Source organism: Trifolium pratense, linkage group LG7 (genome assembly GCF_020283565.1).
Source record: "Trifolium pratense cultivar HEN17-A07 linkage group LG7, ARS_RC_1.1, whole genome shotgun sequence".
Lineage (NCBI taxonomy): Eukaryota > Viridiplantae > Streptophyta > Magnoliopsida > Fabales > Fabaceae > Trifolium > Trifolium pratense.
Window position 1 is genome coordinate 56814567 of NC_060065.1, and position 17741 is coordinate 56832307.

General features: G+C 30.3%; 2 protein-coding genes across 8 annotated transcripts; one reads left to right on the forward strand and one right to left on the reverse strand.

Annotated features, from left to right (window-relative positions):
* The first annotated feature begins 2020 nt into the window (after positions 1-2020).
* LOC123898820 (F-box protein CPR1-like) lies at positions 2021-6519 on the forward strand. 7 transcript variants are annotated; one of them, XR_006805446.1, is made up of 4 exons: positions 2087-2272; positions 2654-3485; positions 3571-3871; positions 4475-5319. XR_006805446.1 is itself a non-coding variant. In XM_045949833.1 (3 exons), exons 1-2 carry the CDS (start codon positions 2132-2134, stop codon positions 3458-3460), a joined length of 948 nt encoding a protein of 315 aa, XP_045805789.1. In that variant the 5' UTR covers positions 2021-2131; the 3' UTR covers positions 3461-3485; positions 3571-4046. The 7 variants fall into 7 exon arrangements, 2 of the variants coding, with proteins under 2 accessions (XP_045805789.1, XP_045805788.1); XM_045949833.1 differs by lacking the exon at positions 4475-5319 and having other exon boundaries at positions 2021-2272; positions 3571-4046; XR_006805443.1 differs by lacking the exon at positions 4475-5319 and adding an exon at positions 6241-6263 and having other exon boundaries at positions 2023-3485.
* Positions 6520-6698: 179 nt separating this feature from the next.
* Positions 6699-7669, reverse strand: LOC123898821 (ribonuclease S-1-like). The gene is made up of 2 exons (XM_045949834.1): positions 7366-7669; positions 6699-7267 (listed from the first exon to the last, which is right to left on the reverse strand). Exons 1-2 carry the CDS (start codon positions 7618-7620, stop codon positions 6818-6820), a joined length of 705 nt encoding a protein of 234 aa, XP_045805790.1. The 5' UTR covers positions 7621-7669; the 3' UTR covers positions 6699-6817.
* Between the last annotated feature and the right edge of the window lie 10072 nt (positions 7670-17741).

Here is a 17741-nt window from a genome sequence, read left to right on the forward strand (position 1 = left end):
ATGATAAATATGTCCCCAAAGAAATTTAGGATCGATATAGCAGGATTCACTTCAGATTTAAAAAAAAAAATAGTTAATTAATTGATGGATTGACATGTTATGATTCTCTATTCTCTTCAAGGTGACATTGCACTAGAAATTTGTTTATTTAAATTGTTGTAATTTTTGTATATCATTTAGTTATTTTTCCAAATTCTTTTCAGATTGACTAAGTCATGTTAATGTCCGCCCTTCTAGAAACTACTCCAATATGTTAAAAAATTTGCAAAAAACTTTAGGAAAAAAGTTCATGTTAATGATAGTGAAGCACAAAAATAAAACAATACAAAATTCCCATTTTAAACAAAAATGATCCACCTTTCTCAATTTATTTTTAGTCATTCTAAAATTTTCTTCTAACTTTTATCTCCTTAAAAGTAACATTCAAAATTTGATCTCTCTATATTTTTTTTTTCTTGTTTTAGTTTATATAATTTTTTTTATAAAAAATCATGTTACATATTTCAACTCACTTCTTTTGATAACATGTCATTGATATGAACTTAAAATATTACTATTAGTTTAATGCTTTAATTTTTATTAACTTAACTATAAATTTAAATTAAAAATTAAAACACATTCAAATTTTAAAATCTAATCGCATTATAAAAGAAGTATTTTGGATTTTCAGAAAGTAAGTAAGAGATGTATAGGGTGGAGAAAGAAAGAAAGGAAAAAAAAAATCACTACTAATCAAAGACTTATATTTGGTTCACAGCGGCCAATTTGGCCAAACAGAAAAGCTTCTATTCTACTTTCTTAAACCCTTAAAACCCCCAAAAAAACTTCCAGAAAAGCACAGTTTTCGCACACTAAATAGCGAGTGACAATATAAATTCTCAAACTCAACATCTTCACCCTTAAGAATGAAAAAAATAAGCGAACTATTTTTTTTCATGATTTTTTTCATTCTTGGGGTGAAAACGTTTATTTTGAGTATAAAATATTGTCACTCGCTAATTAGATTGCGAACCGAAATAAATTTTGCTACTTAGAGAGCGAACTGATACACAGTTCCGTATTTACGGTACGAGAGAGTAATAATGTGAAATATTATTATTTCTATATATACACACATGAGAGTGTTACAATTTAATTTATAGTATTATTGCCTTATAAGATGAAGGGGATAAAAAGTTTGATTTTTACAAAGTGAACTAGTTCGCATCCTAAAAAGCGAACTACGGTGTTCCAGTTTTGCAATTTTACACACTCACATCCTAAATAGCAAGATGAGTAAAATGGAATTTTCAGGGGGTGGTCATGTCTCTCAGAGTTGCAAGAAGTAAGATTTTTATAAATTTAACCCAAAGTCTACGGTTGGTGGTAAGAAAGAAAAAACTTTAGGAAAAGACACACTATCTATCCTAGAATCCCGTTTTCCCCATTTCTATTTCTACTTTAAACCTCTCTATTGGGCTGATCTTCTTCACACAAGAAAATAAGCCAATTTTTTTTTCTACCCCAACAATCTTCACTCTACCCCAACATATTTTTCAAAATACCCAGTATAACCTTATAAAAAATTAGTATATTTTAATAAAAAAAATTTGTCGTATTATACTGTTCCGGTAGACTATTTCATCCTCCCAAAAACTATTCCGGTAAGTATTTATCTTTACCGGTAAGTTAATTTTACCAGTACACTTTTTAAAAAATGTTCCGGTATGTTAATTTTACCGGTATACTTATTAAAATCAAGTGTACCGGTAAAATCAACATACCGGAACACTTTTTAAAAAGTGTACCGGTAAAGATAAATACTTACTGGAACAATTTTTTGGGAGGATGATACAGTCTACCGGAACAGTATAATACGACCAAAAAAAATTATTAAAATATACTAATTTTTTATAAGGGTATACAGGGTATTTTGAAAAATATGTTGGGGTAGAGCGAAGATTGTTGGGGGTAGAAATTGTTTTTTTTTTTTTTTAACTCTATATTGATGTTGGTCCACCCTTATCACGGTCCAGTCCAATTAATTAGCCCAGTTCAGTTCAACTTATCAGCTTGTTCTTCTCTAACCAAGAAGAGAAGACAAAACAAAACAAAGCGTCTGTAATAATCTGTAACCCCTTCCTGCTGAGCGATGAATATGGCGGTGGCGGGAGAAGCGGATGCTATCACGATCATCGCTGATAAAAGCCAAATCACAACCGTCAATGCGACCACGGATTCCGATGATGATAAGGTTAGCAGCATCAGCCAAATGGATTCCGATGATGATAAGGTTAGCGGCAACAACAAGTATATACATGATGATCTTTCATTCTACATTCTTTCGAAATTACCAATCAAATCATTGAAGCGTTTTGGATGTGTAAGAAAATCATGGTCCATTTTATTTGAAAACCCTAATTTCATGACAATGTTTCGTAAACATTTCATCATATCTAGTAACAATGATGATGATGATGATTCCGGTCATACATTTCTCCTCATACATCATCCTGAAATGGATCTCTATCGCGCACAATTGCATTTGCTCCCTCGTGATCAAACTTTCAAGAATACACTCAAATTAAATTTGCCACCTCCATTTCATGATGATGACGTTAATATTAATATTTTGTGCTCCACTAGTGTTAACGGCATTTTTTGTCTCAATCAGTATTATCGAGGAGGAGATGCAAATAAGGTCCGATTTGTATTGTGGAATCCGGCTACCAATGAATTTGTGGTCCTTCCTCCTAGCCCTGATGAGTCGGAACCACGACCACCTGACCTGTCCTCTTATCATTCTTTTCATGGGTTTGGTTATGACAAAGTTAGAGATGACATTAAGGTGTTTCAGTATGTAAAACTTGATTACTATGATTATAACAATTGCCCACCAATAATTTTCGACCCTATGTTTGTGATATATAGTCTAAGAACTAACTCTTGGAGGATAATCGACATTGATATGCCTTATTGGCTTTGTAGTAGTGCATACCAAGGACTTGAAGTGTACTCGGATGGAATGTGTCATTGGGTAGCATCACACCTTACTGGTGAAAAGTGTTTACTTTCATTTGACTTGAGTGAGGAGGTGTTCTTTATAACACCCATGGATGAAAATTCTGATTTTTCACACTCTACAAGATATCACTTGGTGGTTTTAAATGGGTCAATTGCTTTGATCTCAAATCATGAAAGCGCCGATACTATTTTCCAAATATCAATCTTGGGTGAACTCCGTGTGAGGGAATCATGGATCAAACTCTTTATTATTGGCCCCATACCTTCCTTTGACTGGAGACCAATTGGAGTTGGAAAGGAGGGATATATTTTCTTTAGAAAAAAAGATGATGAACTAGCATGGGTTGATTTGAGCACTCAAATAGTTGAGGAGATCGGTGTTAAAGGAGAGGAAATGAATTGTAATATTGGAACTTACAAGGAAAGCCTTCTTCCAATTGAAGGTTTAAATAATTAGTTGTTTTTTTTGTTTTAGCCCAAAGGTATATTACTGTGCTATTAGGTGATTTAATTTTGTTTCCCTTTTTTTTTCTACATAAAGATGAAAAATGTTTCTTTTTGTCTTAGTGATGTCAAAGACACTAGTGACTTCAAGCTTGAAATACACTGTTGTTCCATCTCCACATCAGATGAAATCCATTGCAGAATGGTTGAAATCAGGCCCATATTTCCAAGAATAAGTTCAGGTTTCTTGATGGTTTTCTCCCTGCTCCGACAAATTTGATCTGAGCTATAATGACTCTCAATAATCTAGCTATCACATTTTTGGATCTTGAACTCTGCAAGTCCTCCATCGCCAACACCATTCCAAGGTTTGGTGAATTCGAAGAGAAATGTTTGCAGCAAGAAGTTTATCCATTCAAGCAAGGTATATTAGTTCTGTAACAACCCACTTGTTTTTTATTATACTTCAAAGGCATAAATACCCAACTTTGCTTATCAATTTTTTATTGCCTAGGTACTTGGATCAATATAATTTAATTGCTATTAGTATTACTACTATCATATTAAATAATAATATCTCTCATGATATTTTTTTTCAAGAGTTGTTGATACTAATACTATGCTAGTGTGTGTGTGTGTGTCTTTGTGATGGAATCGGAGAGTATCGAATATGAGACAAGGGAAAATGAAGTATTAATGCATCATAGACAAAATATATTAATTAATATAGTTGAAAGCAATTGTCAAATGAGTAAAATGCAAGAAATGAAATTAATACACATCAAGTCCCCTAATTATAATTAACATAATGTTCATAAATATCTAGCTCTATTTCAAGTTTTAGATGGATCGATGCTTGGTAGAAGAACTGGGTCTGGAACAAGAGCTGCATTAACTATACACACGCGCGCGCACACACACACACATACACACAGGCATGATGAAATTTGCCAGTTAACTAATGATACTACCTCTGCTTGGAATTGCATATTTCCTTGAGCTGATTTGGAAGATAACATTTTGACAGCTACCTCCGTCTCATGATCAATCCAGCCATGATAGACTGTTCCAGATGCTCCTTTCCCCACAACCTTTTCAAAGTTTCTGGTAATGCTTAATACTTCTTCATAAGTGAATTCTTGTTTCTTTGACTCTAGTTCCTGCTTTATTCTTGAATAACCACCCAGCTTGCTCACATTATGGGAAAGTGAGAAAAACCAAACACAGTTAGTATCCAAATAGAAGAAAAAGTATCACTCGTTTATAGTGGGAAAATTTTATACATAGACATAGACGTTGTTTGGCTTTCGCAACATCAATAGAATAAAAACATGTACCTTGGTGTCTCTTGTAGTATAAGCGAAAAGAAATCGTTGCTACTGCTAGCATCATGAAAGCACCACCAAGTGATGCTACTAATGGAACTACAACCTTATTGATCTTGTTACATGAACCTGAGGAGCAAAGATTTGGATTTCCACCAAAACTTGTATTTACAGTAACAAATAATAATGTTATTTATGTGACGTAGTCTACACCACATATTTCTTAAAATATAAATAAGAGATAAATCACTATTAGCTAGCTCATGAAATGGAACATACTTGAATTTGAGCGTACTATTCTCGGAATGCGCAAGGAGTTGTATTGGAATTGCTCCTGATAATTGATTTCCTTCAAGGTTTCTTCAAACATTAAACATTAACATTAATTGAAAATCAAGTCCACCTAGCATCATGAAAGCTTCACCATTCTATAGAATTTACCGAGATGAAGATAGTTTACTTACAAAACTCGCAAGAAGCGCATCTGAGATAGGAAATCAGGCACAGCTCCAGTCAAACTGTTATTCGACAAATCTCTAAAATTGAAAGCAAACTATTTTTACTCAACTTTAGGAACAAGTTTCATTTTTGTGATCAACTATATATTGACTGTGCTATTGACCTCAGATTGGATATTGCTGGAGCTATATTTCCAATTAAACCACTAGAAGTTAAGTTCCTAAACACATGATTATCAAGTTCATTAATATGATTGAAGACTAGAGGATTATCATCAGCATATGTAGAAGTATACGACGTAACGTACAAGTATACGATCCTTGGTGAACTAGATCCAGCATATGTACAAGTATACGACGTAACGTACAAGTATACGAAGTAACATTATCTTTTCTTGACTTCAAAATTGAATTTAAACAAAATCCCCAAATGGCATGGAATTCCCCAGATCTCAGTCAAATTGAAGTCCCTTATCCTCACTTTTCCAGCTAACCCACTGTTCCACTATTCTTCCATATTTCCATCGTGTAATACTATTCCTTTGTCTTTTACTCGCCGATTGTTTCCATCTTTTACTGTTGTGTCAAGACTCATGGACATGAACAAAGGTCACCACCGCCTTTGTTGCTTTGCTTGCCGATTGTTTTGAAAATTTCGGTAACGGTGACAACGTAATTTTCGTTGAAATTAAAATCTGATGTGGAATAAATTAAGCCAGGTGTAGGGTTTTAATTGGTAAACAGTAAGAACAGGACCTATAGAATTGTTTCTAAGTTTGGAACACAATTTTATTCCGCAGTAGGTGTTATGAACACAATTTTTCCTTCATAATGGCAGAAACCCTAAAGGTCCATTTGATCCGAAGATTGATAAACAGAATGACAGTTGAAGTGATGTCTGAATGCAGTCGGGGTAAATGAAGTCTAGACACAAATTGAAACAAATACAAAAATAATTTCACTTCACATAGTTAGAAACATAATGTTATTTGTTTGTTATACTTGGATAGGCGACCCAAGAAATATGATAAATCCAAGAAATATGTTGAGAACGTTTCAATGAAGGCAGACAATGTACAGATCAATCATGCATGCATGCTTCTGGTTTGCCAAATTTTGACAGCTTATGATTAAAACTATAGCATATCATATTTTCCATTTTCTTGCGGTATCTTGATTTCATAAACTTCATTTGGTTTATTATTTTTTGTTTAGTACAGTTTTTGTTTTCACTATACTAATTAATGTGACTAATGAAGTTAACAAAAGAAATTAACTTGTGGTTGAAATGTATGAAACTTTCACTCAGTCTCTCTCATGCACAATCAAAATCCTACATCATTATTACCGTATATTCCCTTTAAAATAAATAAATAAATAAATAAAAGGATGCCATAGACAGAAGTAAGTAACATTAATCAAAATGAATAACATATATTATTACCATATAGTTTGTTTGTTCCACAGACAGAAGTATACCATATATTTAAATTATAAATTCCCTTTAAAATTAAGGATGTCTGCCATAGACAGACATATGTGTTATTTAGTACAGAAGACATAGTAGTACGTACTAGTATCATTCATTCATATAAACCATTCAAATTTTTGTCCACAATTTCCACCACTTGTACAGTTAAAGTAGTTAAATCCATCATGATCTACACACAGCCTTATCTCTAATAACTCTGATGATAGTGGACTTGGTGGTTTTGATCCTGATTGTGATATTGGTCTGCAATGGAATTCAGGTTTAATGGCAACCTGACCATGGAAGTGATGTTTCTTTATAGCTTCTATTATGTCGTTTTGATCGAACATTTTACCTGGAGTTGGGACAATACCATCTTCCCTAAGCATTTCAAATATATTCATATGTTCCCAATGATTTACCGCTAACCAGAAGTATTTCGCCTGGCCAAACATAGAGAAGGAGCAGGTTCCATGGGTTTTCCACTGAAGCCTCCAAAAGTCTTCATCAGTGCTAGTTAAACTGGGCCATAACGTCGTAAGCCTATTCACTAATCCTCGAGGAAGCTTTAGGAAGAAAAAACAACAAATATTAGTGAAAAACATGTTAAGAGTGATAATAGTAACAAATTAAAATAAAACAATATTTTAAACAAATTGATTACATTTTTCATGTCAAGAGTCTGGTCTTTTGAACTTGATAACTTGCAATCTCTTGGCTGAGGATCTTTGAAATTAGACGGCCATATCCCGTGCACCGTAAACTTATCATGTGCCGCGGGCTTAGTACACTTAAAGTCGGAGACCCTGCATTGTGCAGGGGCCCATTGCAGAACTAGGTGGAGATATTGATAAGATCCGAAGGTCAATGAACATGAACACAGAATAGTAATAAAAACTATTAGTGTTGATGAAGCCATGGTTTTGTGTTAATGAGTAAGAATGAAAACTTCATTCCAATTTATAGAACACAAAATGAGAGTTACGTGGGTGATTGTATAAGCATTTTATTTACATTCACATTTTAATTAATGTAGTACTACCATTAATAGAAATAATGTATAAGCATTTTATTATTTTTTGGCTTAATAGTAATGACAACTAGTATTAAATTGTCATCCTATATTAATTTGGTATAATAGTCAACCAAAAAAAAAATAATAATAATAATTTGGTAGAATAACCAAAAATTCATTACGTGGAGTCTACCATTATTTTCATCCTATAGTTGAAGAATACATGTGAGTATAATCCTTTAGTGTGAAGACTAGAGTGTGATTTTGTGAGAGGTAATTTAAGAAATATATATACTTCAGAGGCGGTATAATCCATGTTCCAAATGAAAACTCATACATGATTTTCTTCTTAAATCTTATCTGTGGTTGTATTAATTAGTATAAAAATTTAAATGATACAAATAATTGTTGATAATTAAACATTCTCCTCCATTTGCTACATTTCATTTTTCTCTTCAATTTTTTGTTTGTGGATAGTGGTTTTGTGGTCCTTTTGTCATAAGTGGATCACTTTTAGTTTGGTACTTTTACTTTTATTTACATAGAAAGGAATTATTGTCATTATTTGAATTCATTATAATGAGAGTTAGTGAGGTATATAGCTTGATTGTATTTGAAAACTCCTTATTAGATGAATTTAATTTTTTGAGTGTGAAAGTGTGCTTTGTGGTCTTACTTTATATATATGCAAGATATATAGACAGGAGCAGCTTGCATATTTGTTTTGGTTAATCATTTGTATTTGTCATAGATAGATCATAGATGCATCTTTTAATATAATAGATTTTTGTTGGTTAATCGATGTTAGGAACATAGAATCTCAATCCTAACCAATGATGATCTATTATAATCCATTTACTTGATATTTATTTGTTATTCAAGCGCGTTGAAACTTTTTTAGTCATATGATCTACTTCTAATCGTTTTATATATGATGATTTGTGGCATAACTAAAATAGAACATAATTTTTTTGACAAAAAAATAAAAATAAAGAACGGAATTATTTTTGTATGAGTAATAAGTATATTATTAAACTATAGAATAATATTTTTTAAAAAAATGTAATTGAAAAAAGTAAATAAAATAATTAAGGGAGAATCAAAAGATATGGATCCTCGGCTGTCTATTTTTCTATGTCTACAACACCATTCTCATTTGATTGATTAATCTATGACTAACATATTTCTTTAAAAAAAAAATAAAAAAATGAGAGAATGGAAAAAATGGAAAAGAAAAACTGAAATTCAAACCAAATTGTTTATAATAGTAATGACAACTACTATAATATTTTATAGAGTAACCTCACAACCTATACATTCAATTAAAAGTAATGACGGTGACAAATAATTTGAATGGATGTATATAGGGGAGATTCTAATGACGAAAAACAACCATTTTTATAAATAAGATGAGGTACGAGATAAATTTGGACTCAATCGAAAGGTAGCATTCAATGAGAGGAATAATTGGGCAAAGCAAGTGGCATGTAAAAGAAATTAACCTTAAAAAATGAAATTGCCATTATCTACATTTTCTTTTCATTTTTTGTATTCAATTTTATTCTATAAGATATTGACATTTCACACTTACCGCGGTTGCTATAATAAAGTATTACCGGAAAATGTTCTTGTGAGCAGGATTCGGTTGCTAAGGTATCACATTTTATACGTAGTAGTCGAGTTTCGAACTTCGACACATTGAATTTATTCATAAGATGAATTTTTTATTTTTTTTGTCATAAGGTGAAATTTCTAGCAACCATACTATTTGATAAAAAAAAATATAACATGGAAATAAAAATAAAGTCAGCCAAGTGAAACATAGGTGTATAGTGAAAATGTGAGGGGTTAGAAATGAAATAATAAAAATAAACATAGGTGTAATAAAAATAAAAATAATAAAAATAAACATAGGTGTAATAAAAATAAAAATAAAAATGAACTAATAAAAATAAAACCCAGATCTCCAATGAGAGGGAGTATCAAATCTTGAAAGAAACACCGTCCTCCTTTAAATGTAATTAACCTTCCCTGCAAAAAGACAAATATGATTTTAATACGTTACTATTTACGGTCCTTAAATTAAATTAACTATACAAAGACATTATTTGACCCGGTGGTGAACCTCTGATTAGGGGTGCTCGCGGTTCAATTTGGATCGATTATGAGACAAAACGTCATCCGATTCAAAGAAAAAATAACATGCGATTTGGTTCGATTTTTGGATGACTAAAAAAAATAACCGATCAAATCCAATCCAATTTTATGCGGTTTACTTCGGTTCGGTTGGTTCGGTTCTATTCAACACATAAATACTTGTAATATTTTTTTAAGGATAAATACTTATAATATAAAAAATATATTTTATTTGAAACTATTAGAAAAGAAAATTAAGCAAGTAACTAATTATATTGCTAAATTTAAAATATATACATAAAAAAATGATATATAGGATTGTTTTCATTATGAAAGACCAGTTTTCATATGCCCCATGGGACTACGGATTTGGAGTAATTACAAGACATTTAAAATAATTTACAAGCAACATATAAGAGGTTAATGCAATATATCATACTAATAAATAAAAAAATTAAAATATATATATGCGGTTTGGTTCGGTTTGTATTGATTTTGAGAATTCAATCCAAAATCCGACTCAGCGGTTTTTATAAAAAGACATTCAAATGCATCCAAAATTATTCAGTTTTTTGCGATTTTCGTTTTTTTTTAATCAGTTTCCAGTTTTTAATTGGGTTGATTTGAATTTGAGCACCCTACTCTTGATCCAACCTCTTTCTTAGACATTCAATAGTATAGTGTAATAATTAATTAATATTCCTTTCTAAAAAAATAATAAAATTAATATTCCATATTAGTTTTTGTTTTTGGACAAACTATATTTCCATATTAGTAATAATACACCAATTCCCATCTCTATTAATAAATATTTATATATCATAAAATATTAAATGTTACCGTGTAAAAGTAAAACTCTAAAAAGATGACAAAGTTTATAATTTAATAATAGTAGCAACTTAAAGTGTACATTGTACTACTAAATTTTCTCAATATATATACATATTAGGTTGGTAAGGCTGGTGAATATAGGTAAAGACCCAAGACTCAACACATTTATTCCTTTTTTTTTGTGTTATTTTTTATTTTTTAATTATTTAATTATGGTCTTAAAATTATAGTCATTAGATTTATTAGTGTCATGATAACACCGAAAAATGCACTATTTATTTAATAAAATTAGCTTAATATTTTACTATTTCTTTGCATTTTTCGTAGTATTATTACTATTATTTTTATGTATTTCAGGAATGTCCGAAAGCTACCAAATAATTTATAAGTTACAAAATAAATGCTAATAAAGAATTAGATCGGATCAGGAAGCAAAAAAGGAGGTGAATGCCAAAACAAACAAGTGCCAATTGGGCCACAAAAGCCACAATATAGCAGCCTAAATCACAGGTACATAGCGCACGCCATTACAAGTGATGGCAGCCACATGTTTTATTTCAAAAAGGGGCGTATAATGTGTTAACAACACATGGCGAACGCCACGCTCTATACTGTTGGTAGACTGTTTCATCCTCCAAAAACTGTTTCATCTTTACTGATATGTTAATTTTACCGATACACTTTTTAAAAAATGTTCCGGTGTGTTAATTTTACCGGTATACTTATTAAAATCAAGTGTACCGTTAAAATCAACATACCGGAACACTTTTTAAAAAGTGTACCGGTAAAATTAACATACCGGTAAAGATAAATACTTACTGGAACAATTTTTTGGGAGGATGAAACAGTCTACCGGAACAGTATAATACGACAAAAAAAATATTAAAATATACTAATTTTTTATAAGGGTATACTGGGTATTTTGAAAAATATGTTGGGGTAGAGTGAAGATTGTTGGGGTAGAAATTGTTTTTTTTTTAAAATAAGTCTACCAGGTCATATGTGCAAAGCCCATTTAAGAGCTTAAGCTGAATCAGACTAAAGAATTTCTCTTGACATCCTACCAATTTTCTCATGCGCCCCGCAAAATTATCAAAATACCTTTAAAAGTTTATGTTAAGGGTATTTTGGTAAAAAAAATAGTAATTTTTCACAGTTGAAAACTTGAAACAATGAACAATGCAGGGCTTTAATACTACTTAAAAGTTGCCAAGCCATGTTTGCTTACTTTGTGAAATATTTTATGTTTTCATTTTCTCATGTTAATTTTAGCTTATTAATTAATAAGAAGAAGTGACTCTTGTCTCAAAAAAAAAAAAAAAAAAAAAGAAGAAGAAGAAGCGACTCTTTTGAAATTACTCGTTGTGATGGGGAAAATAAAATAGGAATGATGTATTTTTAAAATTAATGATAAAAGTTATTTTTCATTCTTTTTAAAAATAGCTATAATTATTTATTTCAAAAGTCTTGTGTAACTTGAAAGAAGTAATTATTTTAGTCAATGTTGTTAAATGTTTGGTATAGTGTCGGTATACTGGTATTGCGTATCGAAATTTTGGCTATCCGATACGAAAGTCGATATGGCAACTTGACTTCGCTATGCTCAAAATAACGTCATTTTTCTCATAAACCAGTATAGCCGCTATGTATTGATATCAAAATTGGTTAATGTTAGGCTTTTACTGGTTAATGTTTCATAAATGAGTATAGCCGCTATGTATTGACCCATATTAAAAATAAATAAAAACAATAAAGTAGTGGAGTGAGTGATGATGAGTTGGTGGGCCTGACCACTACCTACACACTACCGACTCTCATATTTCATAATTCCTGCCTCCATCACCTTCACTTCTCTTCTCATGTATTTTTTGGTATGTTAGTTGTTTGAATTTTTACCAGCCCTATGTTGATTAAGTTTGTCCTTCCATAACGCTGAAGTTGCATCAGAAACATGAGATGTGAACAAATCATACACAATTGACGTTCCTTACTTCTCATGTATTAAATATGAATATTAGGATCATTCATATCAATCATCAACATGCTACATGCATATACTACCAATATCTTTTTCAGAAGAATTCATTCTCCCTCAATTTTCATGTATTAAATATGAATTTTAGAATCATGTATGTTATGTAACACCTCGGTCTCTCACTTTTCTTCATATATACTTTTGTATTTTATTTTAAAAACATGAAGGTCTAAATTAGCAATGCGCATCTTTTCACTTTGGACAAAAAACCCTTGACATTTAGTTATTTTACACTAGAAAATTGAGGGTTAGTTAGGTAAATTTTATTAAATGTTGTGCACTCATTTGCTAATTTACACCCACTTAATTATAAATATATGCAATCTAAATAAACAACATAGGAAATAAAAAAAGACAATTTGATACATTAATCCAAACATAAAGATGTTTATAAATAAAGTGGGTGTAAGTTAGCAAAGTGGGTGCAAATTAAGGAATATTTTTTATGAAAGTTACAAAACTATCCCTCAAGTTACTATAGTTTTAAATAATAAACATGAATTTTATTTTTTTTGTGCGAATTGCTAATTTAAACCTTCATGTTTTTATGTGGATCTAAATTAACAAACTTCATATATATATATATATATATATATATATATATATTAGGCGGCGGGTCTATATATATTCTAATAGGTATGAAAATAAAATCTTTGTCAAACAAATTTACTTTCCTTGTCCATTTACGAACATTTTGAAATATTGATTTGCCATCACAAGTATAGGGTGCATTCTTGTTCACACCAGCCAACTTTGGAAAGAAAAAACTATTGAAAAAGTGGTCCTAGCCTTTTCCTGCTCTGGTATCTTATTCTTTAGATATAGAATGTAAAAATCGATAATATTGTCGTTGATATATGTATTTGGTCGTAATAGATCAACATCTCTCTTACTTAGGCAAACAACATCCGCGTCCCCTCTTGGATAGACAAATTCGTCAAAAGGATCTTGAAATTCTGTGTATGTGATATATATATACTAATATATTTGTATTATTTTTCATTATTTTATCTTCACCTTCACCATTTCACTAGTTAGAGTTAGAACTACCAATTATTAGTTGTTTTCAAGTTTGAACTACTTAACTTTTGAGTTTTAAGTCTTTTTAATTTCTGTTTTTTGTTTTATTAGTAGTTTACATTTTATTTTATATATAATCACTTGTTTTAACTGCTTTGGCAATCTGCTATTAACAACACTGATTTTAGTATACCTATATTTTTTAATTAGTAAAAATGTTCACTAACATATTGACAATATTTCACACTCAAACTTCCATTTATTTTATTTTATTTTTGTTGTGAATTCTTTAATATCACATCAATAATCTTGATGTGTGGAGTAAATCGAATAAGCAATCAAAACGTGGAAATAACAATAATAATCACGAACAAAAGATAAGCGATACAACTGTAAAGAACACGAAGCAAATGTTTACCCAGTTCAGTCAAAACCGATCTACTCTGGGGGAGACTCTTTGTTCCACTATCGATAGAAAACTTGATTACAACGAGATTCAATACAAGAATTGCAAGAATTAGACTTCAACCCTAATTCTACCATTTTCCCAAATCTCTTCCCGTGACCATGAGATTTCAATGAAAGTGTTTCCCAAGGTGATAGAATGATTACCCTAGAGTCTTCACAAGATGTTTCTCTTAAAACTCTAGTCTGTTTGTTGGCCTCAGAAACGCTAAAAACCTCTTCCAAATCAGAAAAAATGCACTACCTATAAATAGACTCGCGCATGTTGCGCTTCGCGCAGGAGGCAGCATTTTAATTTTTTTTTTCTGATTATAATTTCAAGGCAATTACACCAATTTTCAAATCCGTGAAATGGAATGACATTGTATTTTTATTTTTTTAAAGTGGAATAACATTATATTGTACCAAAGAAAGGTTTTTTTTTTTTTTTTTTGACTAAATGTACCTAAGAAAAGTGAAAAAAATAAAACCTGACATATTTACATGTTGTGCTAGAAACCTTCACAAAGTGGAGATTGCAATAACTAGAATATGCATCTTTATCCCAATTTCAGATTTCCCTAGGATTATCCAAAAAAAAAAAGTGATAAAAAAACTAGTAAAAAGAAATATAAAGGTAAGGTGTACGTGGAAAATTATTGAGCTGGTAATGGAGAGAATCCTCTCTCAAGTTATATGAACAATCTCATGCATCTGTTTGTTTTCCACTAAATAAATAGAGACATTTCTTAACCAAGAGTTAACCTAGATTCTGAAGACAAATGTAATCATTATATAGTAAGAAAAGCAATTATGAGAAAATATATAGTATTCAATAAATTGGATAGGACTAATTTAGATCTAATCCTTAATAGATAAGGTTAAGTTTTATCCAATCCTTTATCATTATAATTGTCACATTATCTGTGTATGCTCTGTCACTTCTTAAAAAGCATTGTATGTGCTAACATAAGTACAACCATTATGGGATATATAGTACTTGGATTTTTGGATAGGTTTATTTTTTATATTGAAAATTTAATCAAGAACTTTTTATTAGAAAGTATTTCCTCAAAAAATAATGTTCTCGCTTCACTTATGTTTCTTGGTAACGAAACAATTATTAGCTCAATTATTTGATCAATTTTTTTATAGATGAAATGAGAACGCGATTATAAATTCACACATACAAATCAGAGACTCATAATTCGAACTCCAATCAAGACGTTAAATATAATAATTTTGATATTTTTATCGGTTGAAATATAATTATTATTTTGTTTTACTAAGATTGAGATAGGACCTATGAACAATTATTTGATCAAATTACTTGGAAGCTGAATATTCCAAAATCAAAATGATTATGAATGTATTTGGTAAGTTGAATAAACTAACTTATAGTTTATTGGACTAGCTTATAATCTTGTTTAAAAAAATGTGTTTGGTAAAAAGTTTTTCTCATTAGCTTATAGTTTTTTTAGATGTTATTTCAAGTAGTGTGTTTGAACTTATAGCTTATAATTTTTTTTACAGTTTTTCGATTTCTAACCTTTAATTTAATTTTTTTATTTTTTATAAAATAAAAAAATTATCCACTAAACATACATGTCATTTTATGTCTTTTTATGATGTAGGAGGATTTCTTCTGTATATTATTATTTTAGTTAGATTTAGTTTTATTATATTTTAGGTTGATTTCTTATTTTTATATTTCACCTAGGTTAGTTATTTTTATATTTTAGGTAGATTTGTAATTTTTATTTAACTAGGTTTGTTGTTTTTATTTTTACAATCTTTTAGGAGATTTATTAATTTTATTTTTCACTCCTATTTAACCTAAATTATTGTAGCCTTGAAGGCAACCTTTTGATTGAATAAAAATACAGAGATTTTTCTCAAATTTGGTGGATTCCAAATTACTCCTTCTGGTGGATTCCGGAATTCTAGTGGATTCTAGATTAGTTACTCTTTCTGGTGGATTCCGGAAATCTGGTGGATTCCAGAGCCTTATCTAACAAGTTTATCGCTTGCGAACCTGTGTTTTATTATAGGATTAACGCTTGCTTTTCCTTCACGCTTTCGTACTGCGTCATTTTATATTCATCAATCACTTTAAAAATTAATTTTATCAAACACGTTAATTTTAATCAGGTAACTTTTCTCTAAAGAGTTAACTTATAGCTTAATTTTGCCAAACAAAAACGAGTTGAATTTGAGTTTGGAAATAATGGTCTGTTTCGTGTTCGGGTATTACGGCAACTTGGTTAGAAGTTGCCACCTCCGATTCAAACAAGCATATAAATTCCTTTAGTAATCAAAAGATTGTTTTCTTGTAACTTTCACCCTTGAAATGAGCACTAGTTTGTGCAATATATACTTTAGTACAACTTTTATTTGGTTGAGTGAACAATTAGAAGTGACCAAAAGCAATAAGCCAAAGCTCTTTGGATTGAATTATAGTATTTAACATTTTGTTGAATCAATCAATAAAGAGAAAGACAAAATAACATGACTTTTGTAGCCACTTCAGGTGCTTTATTTTTAAAATTTGTACAAAAAAAAATAAATGTACGAACAAACATGAGAATTGAGGGAAAGGTTTCCTTTCTTGGCAAAAATAAACCAACTAATATATACATTTAACAAGGCTATTGCGCACGATTTTATGTAATATATTGTATAAAAATTAAAATAGATAAATATATTTGATTGATAATTCTATACACGTACGTATAATAATATATATAGACTTTTGATGTTTTTTATTTTTGACAAGAAATGGACTTTTGATGTTACTTGCCTAATTTTTCTGTAATTAAATGGTTAAATATTTTCGTGCTATCCAAGTGTCACAAAAATTATGGTTTATTTACTCTTATAAGAAAAAAAATTTGGTTGATTTGAAGGCGCAATTTTTATGTTTTGGATTTTTGCCTTATAGTTGTGACATGTGTATACTAATCAAAATAAATCTAGATATTAAATCATTTTTTTGACTAAATAGATATTAAATCATAAAAGACCACTAATTAAATCTGATTACTAATCTTATTATTATATAAAAAAAAAATGTCAATCATCATTTGTGTTTTAACCTATTTTCTTTTTCATTTCCATATAATATATATAAACAGTAATGAAAGATATGTCACTATTAATGGAAAAATCAAACTCAAAAATGTTTTAGACTTGGTCAATATTGTTTTGGTTCAACCTATTAATCATGCTTTGCTTAGGCTTTAACACTAAAAAGACCATGTAGAAGACTAACTTACGCGCAAGCGCGTGTGCTAAATGCGAGTGGGTAAACATGAGATAAAGAGAAAGCTTAGCATCAAAGAAAACCCAAATATTAGATAGTTTTCTTTCTGCACACCCTCTAACCCACTATACACCCCTATAACTCAAATGAAATTCAATTTCTCTACAATTTTGTACTTAATTATTAAAAACAATAACATATGTCCCTAAACCGATTTGATATGATTTTGACGCATCAACCACTTCCAATTATTGGCATAGAAAGACAAAAACAATGTAAAAAGTAAAAACAAACATT

Coding starts and splice junctions, on each gene's coding strand:
- LOC123898820 (XM_045949832.1), top strand. CDS start 2,132: ATGAATATGGCGGTGGCGGGAGAAGCGGATGCTATCACGATCATCGCT.
- LOC123898821 (XM_045949834.1), bottom strand. CDS start 7,620: ATGGCTTCATCAACACTAATAGTTTTTATTACTATTCTGTGTTCATGT. Junction 7,268..7,365: donor AGACTCTTGACATGAAAAAT/GTAATCAATTTG, acceptor TTCTTCCTAAAG/CTTCCTCGAGGATTAGTGAA.